The sequence below is a fragment of the Bombina bombina genome, chromosome 5 (assembly GCF_027579735.1).
Source record: "Bombina bombina isolate aBomBom1 chromosome 5, aBomBom1.pri, whole genome shotgun sequence".
NCBI classification, from domain to species: domain Eukaryota; kingdom Metazoa; phylum Chordata; class Amphibia; order Anura; family Bombinatoridae; genus Bombina; species Bombina bombina.
This window is the reverse complement of record NC_069503.1, coordinates 177,881,333-177,896,469: the sequence shown is the minus strand read 5'-3', so window position 1 is coordinate 177,896,469 and position 15,137 is coordinate 177,881,333. Positions and strand designations below refer to the sequence as shown.

At 41.7% G+C, this 15,137-nt stretch overlaps 1 protein-coding gene across 4 annotated transcripts in view; it reads left to right on the top strand.

The window, feature by feature from the left end:
• PRKAG2 (protein kinase AMP-activated non-catalytic subunit gamma 2) overlaps nucleotides 1-15,137 on the top strand; it is an 889,218-nt gene that overhangs the window by 690,722 nt on the left and 183,359 nt on the right. For all 4 annotated transcript variants that reach the window (XM_053713799.1, XM_053713800.1, XM_053713801.1 and 1 more), the window contains one exon: nucleotides 2,735-2,844. In XM_053713799.1, coding sequence (XP_053569774.1) covers nucleotides 2,735-2,844 — 110 coding nt within the window. The remainder of the gene's footprint in view (nucleotides 1-2,734; nucleotides 2,845-15,137) is intronic.

Here is a 15,137-nt window from a genome sequence, read left to right as displayed (position 1 = left end):
CAAGATCATCAAATGGGCGGAGGATCACTCCTGCCACCTATCTGCAATCCACATCCCAGGAGTAGACAACTGGGAGACGGATTATCTGAGTCGTCAGATTTTCTATCCGGGGGAGTGGGAACTCCACCCGGAGGTGTTTGCCCAGTTGACTCAATTATGGGGCATTCCAGACATGGATCTGATGGCGTCTCGTCAGAACTTCAAGGTTCCTTGCTACGGGTCCAGATCCAGGGATCCCAAGGCCACTCTAGTGGATGCATTAGTGGCGCCTTGGTCGTTCAACCTAGCTTATGCGTTTCCACCGTTCCCTCTCCTTCCCAGGCTTGTAGCCAGGATCAAACAGGAGAAGGCCTCAGTGATTCTGATAGCTCCTGCGTGGCTGCGCAGGACTTGGTATGCAGAGCTGGTGAATATGTCATCGGCTCCACCATGGAAGCTACCTTTGAGACAGGATCTTCTAGTACAAGGTCCATTCGAACATCCAAATCTAATTTCTCTGCAGCTGACTGCTTGGAAATTGAACGTTTGATTTTATCCAAGCGTAAGTTTTCAGATTCAGTGATAGATACTCTGGTCCAAGCCAGAAAACCTGTGTCTAGAAAGATTTACCATAAAATATGGAAAAGATATATCTGTTGGTGTGAATCCAAGGGATTCTCCTGGAGTAAGATTAAAATTCCTAAGATCCTCTCCTTTCTCCAAGAAGGTTTGGATAAGGGATTGTCAGCGAGTTCTCTAAAAGGACAGATTTCTGCTTTATCTGTCTTGTTATACAAACGACTGGCAGCTGTGCCAGAGGTACAAGCTTTTGTACAGGCTTTGGTCAGAATCAAACCTGTTTACAGACCCTTGACTCCTCCTTGGAGTCTAAATTTAGTTCTTTCAGTTCTTCAGGGGGTTTCGTTTGAACCCTTACATTCTATAGATATCAAGTGCTATCTTGGAAAGTTCTGTTTTTGGTTGCTATTTCTTCTGCTAGAAGAGTTTCTGAATTATCTGCTTTGCAGTGTGATCCACCCTATCTGGTGTTCCATTCAGATAAGGTTATTTTGCGTACCAAGCCTGGTTTTCTTCCAAAAGTTGTTTCCAACAAGAATATTAACCAGGAAATAGTTGTTCCTTCTCTGTGCCCGAATCCAGTTTCAAAGAAGGAACGTTTGTTACACAATTTAGATGTAGTCCGTGCTTTAAAGTTCTATTTAGAAGCAACAAAGAATTTTAGACAAACATCATCCTTGTTTGTCGTTTACTCTGGTAAGAGGAGAGGACAAAAAGCTATTGCTACCTCTCTTTCTTTCTGGCTGAAAAGCATTATCCGATTGGCTTATGAGACTGCCGGACGGCAGCCTCCTGAATGAATCACAGCTCACTCCACTAGGGCTGTGGCTTCCACATGGGCCTTCAAGAACGAGGCTTCTGTTAATCAGATATGTAAGGCAGCGACTTGGTCTTCTCTGCATACTTTTGCCAAATTTTACAAATTTGATATTTTTGCTTCTTCGGAGGCTGTTTTTGGGAGAAAGGTTTTGCAAGCCGTGGTGCCTTCTGTTTAGGTAACCTGATTTGCTCCCTCCCTTCATCTGTGTCCTAAAGCTTTGGTATTGGTTCCCACAAGTAATGGAGGACGCCGTGGACCGGACACACCAATGTTGGAGAAAACAGAATTTATGCTTACCTGATAAATTACTTTCTCCAACGGTGTGTCCGGTCCACGGCCCGCCCTGGTTTTTTAATCAGGTTTGAAATTTTTTTCTTTTTCTTTATACACTACAGTCACCACGGCACCCTATGGTTTCTCCTTTTTTTTATTAAATGCAGTTTGCGTTGTACAGTGCCTTGCAATAGTACTGATGAATTCCATATCCTTTTTATAAATTCTATGTTTACATATCGCCCTTTTTTCGTCTCAAAAACTCTCCAGTGTTTTTTCCGTGCTGTTTTTGAGGGCTATCAATTGCTTTTCATTTGATTTTGTTTTTATAATTTGTCATAAACCATAACATAACATGCGATAATGAGGAATAGTGACAACAAAAATTAAGAGAGAAAATAAGTAAATGAATACATAATAGTGCCTCTCTATTCTACAAATTACGAATAAGACAGAGACGATGGATAGGAACCACAGTCCTTACTGTTAAATCAAATCCGTCATATTCACTCGTTGAGATCCCAGAATATACCTGTCTGATTTGACTCTAAGCGGTAGATTTAACATTGGTGAGTGGACATGATTCGCTGTAGCAAATCATGTGCGCTCGACCTCGCGAAATTGCACAAGCATTTCTAGTGAAATGCTTGTGCAATTCCGCCCCCTGCTCACCGGCGGCCAATCGGCCGCTAGCAGGGGCCGTCAATCATCCCAATCGGATCGGAATGATTTTAGTCCTACCCACCTAAAAGGTCTTACGACCGCTGCTTCTTAACTTCCATTTCAGGGGGACCTGAATCGAAGGGGGTCGGAAGCAGCTTCCGCTGCTTAATAAAGCTACCCCTAAAAGTGTAGGTGATACGGTCTTAATAAATAGACATAAAAATAGGTTTCCAAAACATACAAAGAACAGTGTAATAGTACTTGACTATAGAAGAACAAATATCAATTGCTTTACATGTTTATCCGAATGTGTTTAGGTTGAGTGCTGGAGCTTTCAGCTATGCTACATGCTCTACACCTATATATAATAAATACCTGCTAGGTTTATGCCGTTTAATAATTGCTTTTGTTTTCTTGCAGCTGTTGAAGAATCAGAGAGTGACATCTACATGCGCTTCATGAAATCGCACAAGTGTTACGACATTGTTCCAACCAGTTCAAAACTTGTTGTATTTGACACTACATTACAAGTAAGTGCACATTTTTCTCATAACATACTTTATGGGAAAGCAGACAGCATAAACATTTATTAGCGTGTGGCTGCCAGTTATTATTATGCAATGTGACACAGCCCTCTCTGGCTGTCTTAGGGTTAAATGTACATATTGGAAGCAATTCTTCATGGATGGTTATTTCTGGGCTGCTTTTTACATTGCCTTCAAAATATCCAATTTAAAAACCGAAAAACTGATTGGCTGATGAGATTTCTTTGTGTGATCATTTCCTTTAGTTGCTGGGGGAAAATAAATCAAATCATTCTTGGTCAAACGCTTCGAATGATCTAGAAAGAAGATTAAAGGGATAGAATTGTAAAAAAAAAATCTTTAGTTAGATAATTTCTCTTGTTAGGTGTATCCAGTCCACGGATCATCCATTACTTGTGGGATATTCTCCTTCCCAACAGGAAGTTGCAAGAGGATCACCCACAGCAGAGCTGCTATATAGCTCCTCCCCTCACTGCCATATCCAGTCATTCTCTTGCAACTCTCAACAAAGATGGACGTAGTAAGAGGAGAGTGGTGTATTATAGTTAGTTTTTTAACTTCAATCAAAAGTTTGTTATTTTTAAATGGTACCGGAGTGTACTGTTTCATCTCAGGCAGCATTAGAAGAAGAATCTGCCTGTGATTTCTATGATCTTAGCAGAAGTAACTAAGATCCACTGCCGTTCTCACATATTCTGAGGAGTGAAGTAACTTCAGAGGGGGAATGGCGTGCAGGTTTTCCTGCAATAAGGTATGTGCAGTTAATATATTTCAAGGGATGGAATTTGCTAGAAAAATGCTGCTGATACTGGATTAATGTAAGTTAAGCCTTAAATGCAGTGATAGCGACTGGTTATCAGGCTTATTAACAGAGATACATACTCTTATAAAAGTGTAATATAAAACGTTTGCTGGCATGTTTAATCGTTTTTATATATGTTTGGTGACAAAACTTATTGGGGCCTAGTTTTTTTCCACATGGCTGGCTTGATTTTTGCCTAGTAACAGTTTCCTTAGGCTTTCCACTGTTGTAATATGAGTGAGAGGGGCCTTTTTTAGTGCTTTTCTGTGCAGATAAAAATACTGACAGAGACATTCAGCTTCCCTCTACATGAACAGGAGAAGTGGACCGAGCGCTACACCCAGGGCCTTAAGCTTACTAACTATATAGCCTCCTAGTAGGCTAACAATACAAAAGTTAAAATGGGGAGAGAGTAAGCACTAAAAAGCTTAAAAGGCTAGTAAAAGGTACATTTTAATACATATAAAAATTTACAAATGGCAATCAGACGCATGGATCCATGTCTGACTTAACAAAAAAATATATAATAAACAAATCTAAAAATATCTAAAAATATCCAATGGAGTATAGCATGTGACGCGGAGTTAGAAGGACATGTACATTCAATAATATAAACAACCTAAGTGAGTGATTGAGTGCACACAATAGCTTTCAACAAAGAAAAATAGCATTCACAAAAAAGAAAAATAGCATTCACAAAAAATAGTGTTCACAAAAATTGGCGTACATAAAAAATGTTCAAATGTTCAACCGGTTATATGTAAGTGAATCCAGTAGTGTTTCCTCCAAAGTGACGTGAAGTCAATAATAGTAGAATGTAAACGTTGAGTGGGTCAAATTATTGTGGTTCAGCTGCTAAATTAAAAAATTGTAAATCCGTGAGGTGTATAAAAATAAAAATAAAAATAACTTGTGAAAAAATCCACGTGGAAAACTTGAATTCAAATGATAAACAAAGGACAAAAATATCAAAAGACAAAAATATCAAAAGACAAAAATATCAAAAGACAAAAATAGAAAATCAGTGATAATATTAAAAAGCACTAAAGATCTAGTGAAAACAAATCCTTAATTCAGATGTTAAAAATCCTTGGTAAGATCCATAACAAACAAATACATCGATAAAATACCTAAAAGGGAACAAAAGAGAAATAAATAGTGCAACACTGTATATGATATATAATATAGGTAATTAAAACCAAGCTCACCAGTAAGCCAACGCGTTTCGGCCTAGACTAGGCCTTTCTCAAGACTATACTGTATCAGAAAATCTGGGAGCTTTAAGTAGGGTCAGTGTTGAAACTACAGCCCCAAGAATTTTTACAAAGGTTCTGGGCTCACTTCTGGCGGTCCTAAGACTGCGAGGCATAGCGGTGGCTACTTACCTGGACGACATCCTGATACAGGCGTCAAGCTTTCAAATTGCCAAATCTCATACAGAGATAGTTCTGGCATTCCTGAGGTCGCATGGGTGGAAAGTGAACGAAGAAAAGAGTTCTCTATCTCCTCTCACAAGGGTTTCCTTCCTAGGGACTCTAATAGATTCTGTAGAAATGAAAATTTACCTGACGGAGTCCAGGTTATCAAAACTTCTAAATGCTTGCCGTGTTCTTCACTCCATTCCGCGCCCCACGGTGGCTCGGTGCATGGAAGTAATCGGCTTAATGGTAGCGGCGATGGACATAGTGCCATTCGCGCGCCTGCATCTCAGACCGCTGCAATTATGCATGCTCAGTCAGTGGAATGGGGATTACACAGATTTGTCCCCTCTACTAAATCTGGATCAGGAAACCAGAGATTCTCTTCTCTGGTGGTTATCTCGGGCCCATCTGTCCAAGGGTATGACCTTTCGCAGACCAGATTGGACAATTGTAACAACAGATGCCAGCCTTCTAGGTTGGGGTGCAGTCTGGAACTCCCTGAAGGCTCAGGGTTCATGGACTCAGGAGGAGAAACTCCTCCCAATAAATATTCTGGAGTTAAAAGCAATATTCAATGCTCTTCTGGCTTGGCCTCAGCTAGCAACACTGAGGTTCATCAGATTTCAGTCGGACAACATCACGACTGTGGCTTACATCAACCATCAAGGGGGAACCAGGAGTTCCCTAGCGATGTCAGAAGTCTCCAAGATAATTCGCTGGGCAGAGACTCACTCTTGCCACCTGTCAGCGATCCATATCCCAGGTGTAGAGAACTGGGAGGCGGATTTTCTAAGTCGTCAGACTTTTCATCCGGGGGAATGGGAACCCCATCCGGAGGTGTTTGCTCAATTGGTTCTCCGTTGGGGCAAACCAGAATTGGATCTCATGGCGTCTCGCCAGAACGCCAAGCTTCCTTGTTACGGATCCAGGTCCAGGGACCCAGAAGCGGCACTGATAGATGCTCTAGCAGCGCCTTGGTTCTTCAACCTGGCTTATGTGTTTCCACTGTTTCCTCTGCTCCCTCGTCTGATTGCCAAAATCAAACAGGAAAGAGCATAAGTGATATTGATAGCGCCTGCGTGGCCACGCAGGACCTGGTATGCAGACCTAGTGGACATGTCATCCTTTCCACCATGGACTCTGCCTCTGAGACAAGACCTTCTAATACAAGGTCCTTTCAATCATCCAAATCTACTTTCTCTGAGACTGACTGCATGGAGATTGAACGCTTGATCCTATCAAAGCGTGGCTTCTCCGAGTCAGTAATTGATACCTTAATACAGGCACGAAAGCCTGTCACCAGGAAAATTTACCACAAGATATGGCGTAAATATCTTCATTGGTGTGAATCCAAGAATTACTCATGGAGTAGGGTTAGGATTCCTAGGATATTGTCCTTCCTCCAAGAGGGTTTGGACAAAGGATTATCAACTAGTTCTTTAAAGGGACAGATTTCTGCTCTGTCTATTCTTTTACACAAGCGTCTGGCAGAAGTTCCAGACGTTCAGGCATTTTGTCAGGCTTTAGTTAGAATTAAGCCTGTGTTTAAACCTGTTGCTCCTCCAGCTTAAACTTGGTTCTTAAAGTCCTTTATTCTATTGATATCAAACTTCTTTCATGGAAAGTTCTTTTTCTGATGGCTATTTCCTCGCCTCGAAGAGTCTCGGAGTTATCTGCCTTACATTGTGATTCTCCTTATCTGATCTTCATTCAGATAAAGTTGTTCTGCGTACAAAACCTGGTTTTTACCTAAGGTGGTTTCTAACAAGAATATCAATCAAGAGATTGTTGTTCCATCATTATATCCTAATCCTTCTTCAAAGAAGGAACGTCTTTTGCATAATCTAGACGTAGTCCGTGCCTTGAAGTTTTACTTACAGGCTACTAAAGATTTTCGCCAAACATCTAACCTGTTTGTTGTTTACTCTGGACAGAGGAGAGGTCAGAAGGCCTCGGCAACCTCTTTCTTTTTGGCTTCGGAGTATAATCCGTTTAGCCTATGAGACTGCTGGACAGCAGCCTCCTGAAAGGATTACAGCTCATTCTACTAGAGCTGTGGCTTCCACCTGGGCCTTTAAAAATGAGGCCTCTGTTGAACAGATTTGCAAGGCTGCAACTTGGTCTTCGCTTCATACTTTTTCCAAATTTTCCAAATTTGATACTTTTGCTTCTTCGGAGGCTGTTTTTGGGAGACAGGTTCTACAGGCAGTGGTTCCTTCCGTTTAAGTTCCTGCCTTGTCCCTCCCATCATCCGTGTACTTTAGCTTTGGTATTGGTATCCCACAAGTAATGGATGATCCGTGGACTGGATACACTTAACAAGAGAAAACATAATTTATGCTTACCTGATAAATTTATTTCTCTTGTAGTGTATCCAGTCCACGGCCCGCCCTGTCCTTTTCAGGCAGGTCTAAATTTTAATTAAACTACAGTCACCACTGCACCCTATGGTTTCTCCTTTCTCGGCTTGTTTCGGTCGAATGACTGGATATGGCAGTGAGGGGAGGAGCTATATAGCAGCTCTGCTGTGGGTGATCCTCTTGCAACTTCCTGTTGGGAAGGAGAATATCCCACAAGTAATGGATGATCCGTGAACTGGATACACTACAAGAGAAATAAATTTATCAGGTAAGCATAAATTATGTTTTTATTATTGTACTATTGTTTGCATAACTTTGTGTTTAACCGCTGGGAGCTAACTGAATACATTTGGTGAGCCAATGACAAGGCATATGTGTGTAATCACTAATCGCCAGCAAGTTCCCAGTAGTATATTCCTGAGCCTACCTATGTCTGCTTTTAAACAAAGGAAACCAAAAGAACAAAGTACATTTGAAAATAGAAGTAGACTGAACAGTTTTAAAATTGCATGCTGTATCCAAACCTTGAAAGTTTACTTTTGACTTTCGTATCCCTTTAAATTTGGCAAATTAGGCAAAAATACTCATTAAAGGGACAGTAAAGTCAATTTCATGACTTGTTTACACCAGACTAAACCACCACCAGGTTATGCAGTGAATATCAGTGACCTATAACAGGCCATGGACAGAGATTTGAGTAGTTTGTAGCGGAAATGCTTGTACAGATATTATATTGAGTAAACCTGCTGCAGGAAGAAGCGTGATGTGACCATAATAGGTTTACATATACAAATTAAGAATAATGTCTATATATAGACAGGTCCAAGTAGCAAAAAAAAGGGGATAAAACAATATCATCAAATATTCCTAGAAGGAAAAATAGGTAATAGATAGTACTTATCCTGTCGCCTGGAGAATAGTAGTGGAAAAGTCACAGGACCAGCACACACTTCATAGGAATGTCCCTTTAAATCACTTTAAGGTGAATGTAGGTGCACACCTGAGGGACCACCCTTTCCAAAGTCCCAACATATGGTATGAAGAAAGTACACAGGTAGCACTCTGGATGAAGCAACAGCACCTTTTGCCTGGAGAATAGTAGTCCTATCAGCAAGTCATAACCCTTCATGTTGTAGGCTGGCTTGTAGAAGAGTTGAGTTGCTTGCCTTTTTTCCTGGTTACTGTGGTCCAAAGTGATGCTTGATTGTAGGAGGAAGAGCTGTTGTGATGTGAGGTTGAAGTGTCATCCTCATCTGTGAAGGTAGGAGGTGGATTGAATGAAAGTTCCAGGGATCTGGAGATATTGTCAAGATCTGTGGTATCTTTGTATATCAGTATTTTCCCGTTGTGAGGGATGATCAGGCTGAAAGGGAAGCCCTATCTTTATTTAACTTTATGGTCCTGTAGTACCAAAGTTATGAATTTCAGGGATTTCCTCTTTTCTATGGTGGTGGGGCTTAGATCCTAATATATCTGCAGTTCTTTTTCTAGAAATTTAAGAGGATGCACAGATCTTGCTGCATTCCATATAGTTTCTCTGTACTTGAAGTGGAGTAATTTTACTATAACGTCTCTGGGTGGAGCAGTTGGTTTAGGACGTGGTCTTAGCGCCCTGTGGGCACGTTCTATGACCATTTCTGTAAACGTGGTTGATTGAGTAATAGTGTTGAACAGTTGTATTACATAGGATTGGAGAGTTTCTGTGCTGATAACTTCAGGTATTCCTCTTATTCTCAGGTTATTTCTCCTCCCCTATTCTCGAGATCTTCAACTTTCTCTTGTAGAGAGCATATCATGGATGCGTGTTGTGATAAGCCAGATTCCGCTGTGGATATTAGTGTAGAGATAGTCTTAGCTGGTTTCTAGTTCTTCTATCCTAGAGCCCGGTATGTTAATTTCTTTTTTGACTGTGCTGATCTGTTTGTATGAATAGCTTAAAATCTGCAATATCTGTTTTAGATGAGAATGTCTCTATTGTTGTTTGCAAGAGAGATAACTGTTGAGTAGTTATGCTTTCTTGAAGCTGTTGAATGGGTTGATTACTCACTTGTGGTGGGTCTGGTAGGTTAGATTAAGTTTGGTCTTGTGAGCCGAAAAATGAGGTTAACGTGCTAGAGGGCCTTCCTCCCTTCTTAGTCTTAGTGGATTTTCTAGTAGTCTGGTTAAAGGGACACTGAACCCAATTTTTTTCTTTTGTAATTCAGAAAAAGCATGCAATTTTAAGCAACTTTCTAATTTGCTCCTATTATCAATTTTTCTTCATTATCTTGCTATCTTTATTTGAAAAAGGCATCTAAGCTTTTTTTGGTTTCAGTACTCTGGACAGCACTTTTTATTGGTGGATGAATTTATCCACCAATGAGCAAGGACAACCCAGGTTGTTCACCAAAAATGGTCCGGCATCTAAACTTACATTTGTGCATTTCAAATAAAGATACCAAGAGAATGAAGAAAATTTGATAATAGGAGTAAATTAGAAAATTTCATGCTCTATCTGAATCACAAAAGAAAAAATTTGGGTTCAGTGTCCCTTTTTAATATTAGGATTTGGTCTGTAATAAGTATATTGTTGACTTATATGCACTCTTGTCTGAGTGGAAAGAAATGCGCAGATATATTGATCTGGTTCTTGTTCTGAAGTCTTTTCTCTTCTTAAAGATTCTAGCACAGCACATATTTATAATGGTCTGGCTAGTGTGTCCCGTGCCAACCAGACTTAACTGATGATGGTCTCTGTATGCTTTAACATAGCTGCATTTTTAATTTCTGTCTCAGAACATGTTGCTTCTGAGATGTTTTATTAAGTTATTTAGTTTCCGTCCCCCTTGTTATAACTTCTTCCAATTTTATTTTAATAGACGTTAATCCCTTTGCATGCTTATGTTAAGGGTAGGAGAGTTATGTGTAAAGTTATTTCTTTTATTCCGGTACCTCCAGGATTTTTATTTATGTAAGGATATATTTTAGTTGGTGTTCCCCCATTATTAATGGTTTTGTTTGGCCATGTAGAATATGTTTTACCTTTCGGGTTATTCTGCCCTCGTGTAGAATGTCGGCAGCTTTAGCGCTTTGATTTGCTCTATGTTTCCAGCCGGATCATTAGCGATTACATGTTGTTGCGGCACTTCTCAGGTCTGAGGCTGTAGGTAGGCCGCGTTGCGCAGTTATGGTCTGAGTTAACCGGTCATGAACGGCGGGTCGTGTGGCTTCTCTGAAGTGGTGATCCTGCACCAAAAATATGGCCCTTCAGGTGTTGGGCATGTTAGTTAGCCGAATTGTTGATTTTGCAAGTTCAGTATGCCTTTTTAGCTAAGCATTGGGGATAAGGTGCTCCGGAGCCTCAGCTCAGTACGGCCATGTTCTTATATGGCCAAACTCCGCCCCCTAGGTTTACATATACAAACTTGGCTTCAGTATTTCCCACTAAGCAGCCACACATTTGTGTCTCTAGAGAAGAAATAACAGAGAAGAACCCAATTTTAGGCTGTGAAGGAAAGAGCAATTCATAGGAAGTGGATTTAGTTGAATTAATTATCACTGTATCACAGAGCTGATAACTCCTCTGCCCCATGTATCAAAAGGCATGCGGACAACTTCTAAACTAGAGAATCTGTCGCACGCCTTTGCTGCATACGGTGTGGATCTGTTCGTCGTCTCGCGACCGTCAATCACAGAGAGCGAGCAAGCTTGTGATCTTTTTGTCACCTCAGAGGTGGCGAAGAATGCAAGAAGCAGCGGTCTAATGACTGCTGCTTCTTATATTGCGGGATGCAGACTCGCATGTGCGGACCTGGCCCGCAAGAGCTCCGGAGCAGCTGCCCCTGCAGTGGAGCCCTTAATCTGCAAATACAGTTAGACTTTGTCAGAAAATAGCCTTTTATATTTCTTCTATAAAGGTAAGACGAGTCCACGGATTCATCCTTTACTTGTGGGATATTATCCTCCTGCTAACAGGAAGTGGCAAAGCGCACCACAGCAGAGCTATCTATATAGCTCCTCCCTTAGCTCCACCTCCCAGTCATTCTCTTTGCCTACTCTAAGTACTAGGAAGGGTAAAGTGAAAGAGGTGATAAAATATTAGTTTTTAATTTCTTCAAGCAAGAGTTTGTTATTTTAAATGGTACTGGTGTGTACTATTTACTCTCAGGCAGCAGATGGATGAAGACTGCTGCCTGGAGGATGATGATCTTAGCATTTGTAACTAAGGTCCATTGCTGTTCCCACAGAGGCTGAGGAGTACAGGAAACTTCAGTGTGAGGAACGGTTTCATGCTATGCAGCAGTGAGGTATGTTCAGTCATATTTTTCTGGAGAGACTGTGTATTTCAGAAAGGCTGACATTATACCCAGGAGGGTACGGGTATGCAGTAATACTAGAGCTAAAAGAAGGGCATTACTTAGCTTGCATATGGGGCCAATTACTATTATGGTTGACACTGAATTGCAAATGTTTGTGAGCAAACGTTTTTTTGATTTGGGAATGCTTTAATGTTTTGGGCATCTTTATTGAGGGCACACACGGCTTAACTTTTGGGTCTCAGAACCCACATGGCTAGTTATAACCGCTCTAGTGCGGTTCTTTAAGGCTGAGGAGACATCGAGTGAGATGGGCGGGGCCTATTTTCGCTCCTCAGATGCGCAGTTAGTTTTATCAGCGAGCAACAAGCTCTAACTCCTGAGGGCCCTGGTGTATGTTTTGGGCCAAATCGAAGCTTTCACCCCACATTTTCGATCCCTGGGCCTACTTTCGATCCGGTTTGCAAATTAAGGGGTTAAATGTTAAAATTCCTTGTGGGGCAATCTTATATTGTGTCTAAATACAAAATTTAAAAAAATTTGGTGCATGTTTAGGCTGTTTTCCAGAACGTGTATGCTTTTTTTCTCTTAAAGGCGCAGTACCGTTTTTTAAGATTGTTTTTTTTTTTTCATTAAATAAAGTGTTTTCATGCTTGTTTGTAGTCATTACTAGCCTGTTTAACATGTCTGACATTGAGGAAAGTCAATGGTCAATATGTTTAGAAGCCATTGTGGAACCTCCACTCAGAATGTGTCCCTCATGCACTGAAAGGTCAATAAATTGTAAAGAACATATTTTAGCTACTAAAAGTATGTCGCAGGATGATTCTCAGTCAGAAAATAATCAGGTTTTGCCATCTAATTCTCCCCAAGTGTCACAACCATTAACGCCCGCACAAGCGATGCCAAGTATTTCTAGTGCGTCTAATTCTTTCACCCTGCAAGATATGGCCACAGTTATGAATACTACCCTCACAGAGGTTTTATCTAAGCTGCCTGGGTTGCAGGGGAAGCGCAGTAGGTCTGGTGTGAGAACAAACGCTGATCCCTCTGACGCTTTATTAGCCATATCCGATGTACCCTCATAATGTTCTGAAGTGAGGGATTTGCTGGCTGAGGGAGAGATTTCTGATTCAGGAAATATGTTCCCTCAGACAGATTCAGATATGACGGCTTTTAAATTTAAACTAGAACACCTCCGCTTATTGCTCAGGGAGGTTTTAGCGACTCTGGATGATTGTGACCCTATTGTAGTTCCAGAGAAATTGTGTAAAATGGACAGATTCCTAGAGGTTCCTGCCTACACTGATGTTTTTCCGGTCCCTAAGAGGATTTCGGAAATTGTTACTAGGAAGTGGGATAGACCAGGTATTCCGTTCGCTCCCCCTCCTACTTTTAAGAAAATGTTTCCCATATCAGACGCCGTGCGGGACTCGTGGTGGAGGGAGCTATTTCTACCCTGGCTAAGCGTACAACTATACCTATTGAGGACAGTTGTGCTTTCAAAGATCCTATGGATAAAAAATTAGAGGGTCTTCTGAAGAAAATATTTGTTCATCAAGGTTTTCTTCTCCAACCTATTGCGTGCATTGTTCCTGTAACTACTGCAGCGTCTTTTTGGTTCGAGGCTCTGGAAGAGGCTCTTCAGGTTGAGACCCCATTAGATGATATTCTGGATAGAATTAGGGCTCTCAAGCTAGCTAATTCTTTCATTACAGATGCCGCTTTTCAATTAGCTAAATTAGCGGCGAAGAATTCAGGTTTTGCCATTGTTGCGCGTAGAGCGTTATGGCTTAAGTCCTGGTCTGCTGATGTGTCATCAAAAGCTAAGCTTTTAGCCATCCCTTTCAAGGGTAAGACCCTATTCGGGCCTGAACTGAAAGAGATCATTTCAGACATCACTGGAGGGAAAGGCCATGCCCTTCCTCAGGATAGGACGAATAAGATGAGGACCAAACAAAATAATAATTTTCGTTCCTTTTTCGAAACTTCAAAGGTGGTCCCTCTACCTCTTCCCCTGCCGCAAAGCAATAGGGGAATTTTGCTCAATCCAAGTCAGTCTGGAGACCTAACCAGACTTGGAACAAGGGTAAACAGGCCAAGAAGCCTGCTGCTGCCACCAAGACAGCATGAAGGGGTAGCCCCTAATCCGGGAACGGATCTAGTAGGGGGCAGACTTTCTCTCTTCACTCAGGCTTGGGCAAGAGACGTTCAGGACTTTTGGGCTTTAGAAATAGTAACCCAGGTGTATCTTCTAGATTTCAAAGATTCTCCCCCAAGGGGGAGATTCCATCTTTCTCAATTGTCTGTAAACCAGACAAAAAGAGAGGCGTTCTTTCGCTGTGTAGAAGACCTATTTACCATGGGAGTGATCTGCCCAGTTCCGAAAACAGAACAGGGGCAAGGGTTCTACTCCAATCTGTTTGTGGTTCCCAAAAAAGAGGGAACCTTCAAGCCAATTTTGGATCTCAAGATTCTAAACAAATTCCTCAGAGTCCCATCCTTCAAGATGGAGACCATTCGGACTATTTTGCCAATGATCCAGGAGGGTCAATATATGACCACCGTGGACTTAAAGGATGCGTATCTATAGATTTCTATCCACAAAGATCACCAGTTCCTCAGGTTCGCCTTTATGGACAAGCATTACCAGTTTTTGGCTCTTCCCTTCAGGTTGGCCACAGCTCCCAGAATTTTCACAAAGGTGCTAGGGTCCCTTCTGGCGGTTCTAAGGCTGTAGGGCATAGCTGTGGCGCCTTATCTGGACGATATCTTAATCCAGGTGTCAACTTTCCAACTAGCCAAGTCTCACACGGACATCGTGTTGGCTTTTCTAAGATCTCACAGGTGGAAGGTGAACGTAAAAAAGAGTTCACTTATCCCTCTCTCAAGAGTTCCTTTCCTGGGAACTCTGATAAATTCGGTGGACATGAAGATTTTTCTGACGGAGGTCAGGAAATCAAAAATTGTATCCATCTGCCGAGCTCTTCATTCCATTCCCCGCCCGTCAGTGGCTCAGTGTATGGAGGTAATCGGCTTAATGGTAGCGGCAGTGGACATAGTTCCGTTTGCTCGCTTGCATCTCAGACCACTGCAACTTTGCATGCTCAAACAGTGGAATGGGGATTATGCAGATTTATCTCCTCAGATTCATCTGGACCACGAGACTAGAGACTCTCTTCTTTGGTGGTTGTCACAGGATCATCTATCCAAGGGAATGTGTATGGGTCATAGTGACAACGGACGCCAGACTGGGGTGCAGTCTGGAATTCCTTGAAAGCACAGGGATTGTGGACTCAGGAGGAGGCTCTGCTCCCGATAAATATTCTAGAACTGAGAGCGATATTCAACGCGCTTCAGGCGTGGCCTCAGCTGGCTTCGGCCAGATTCATAGCTTCCA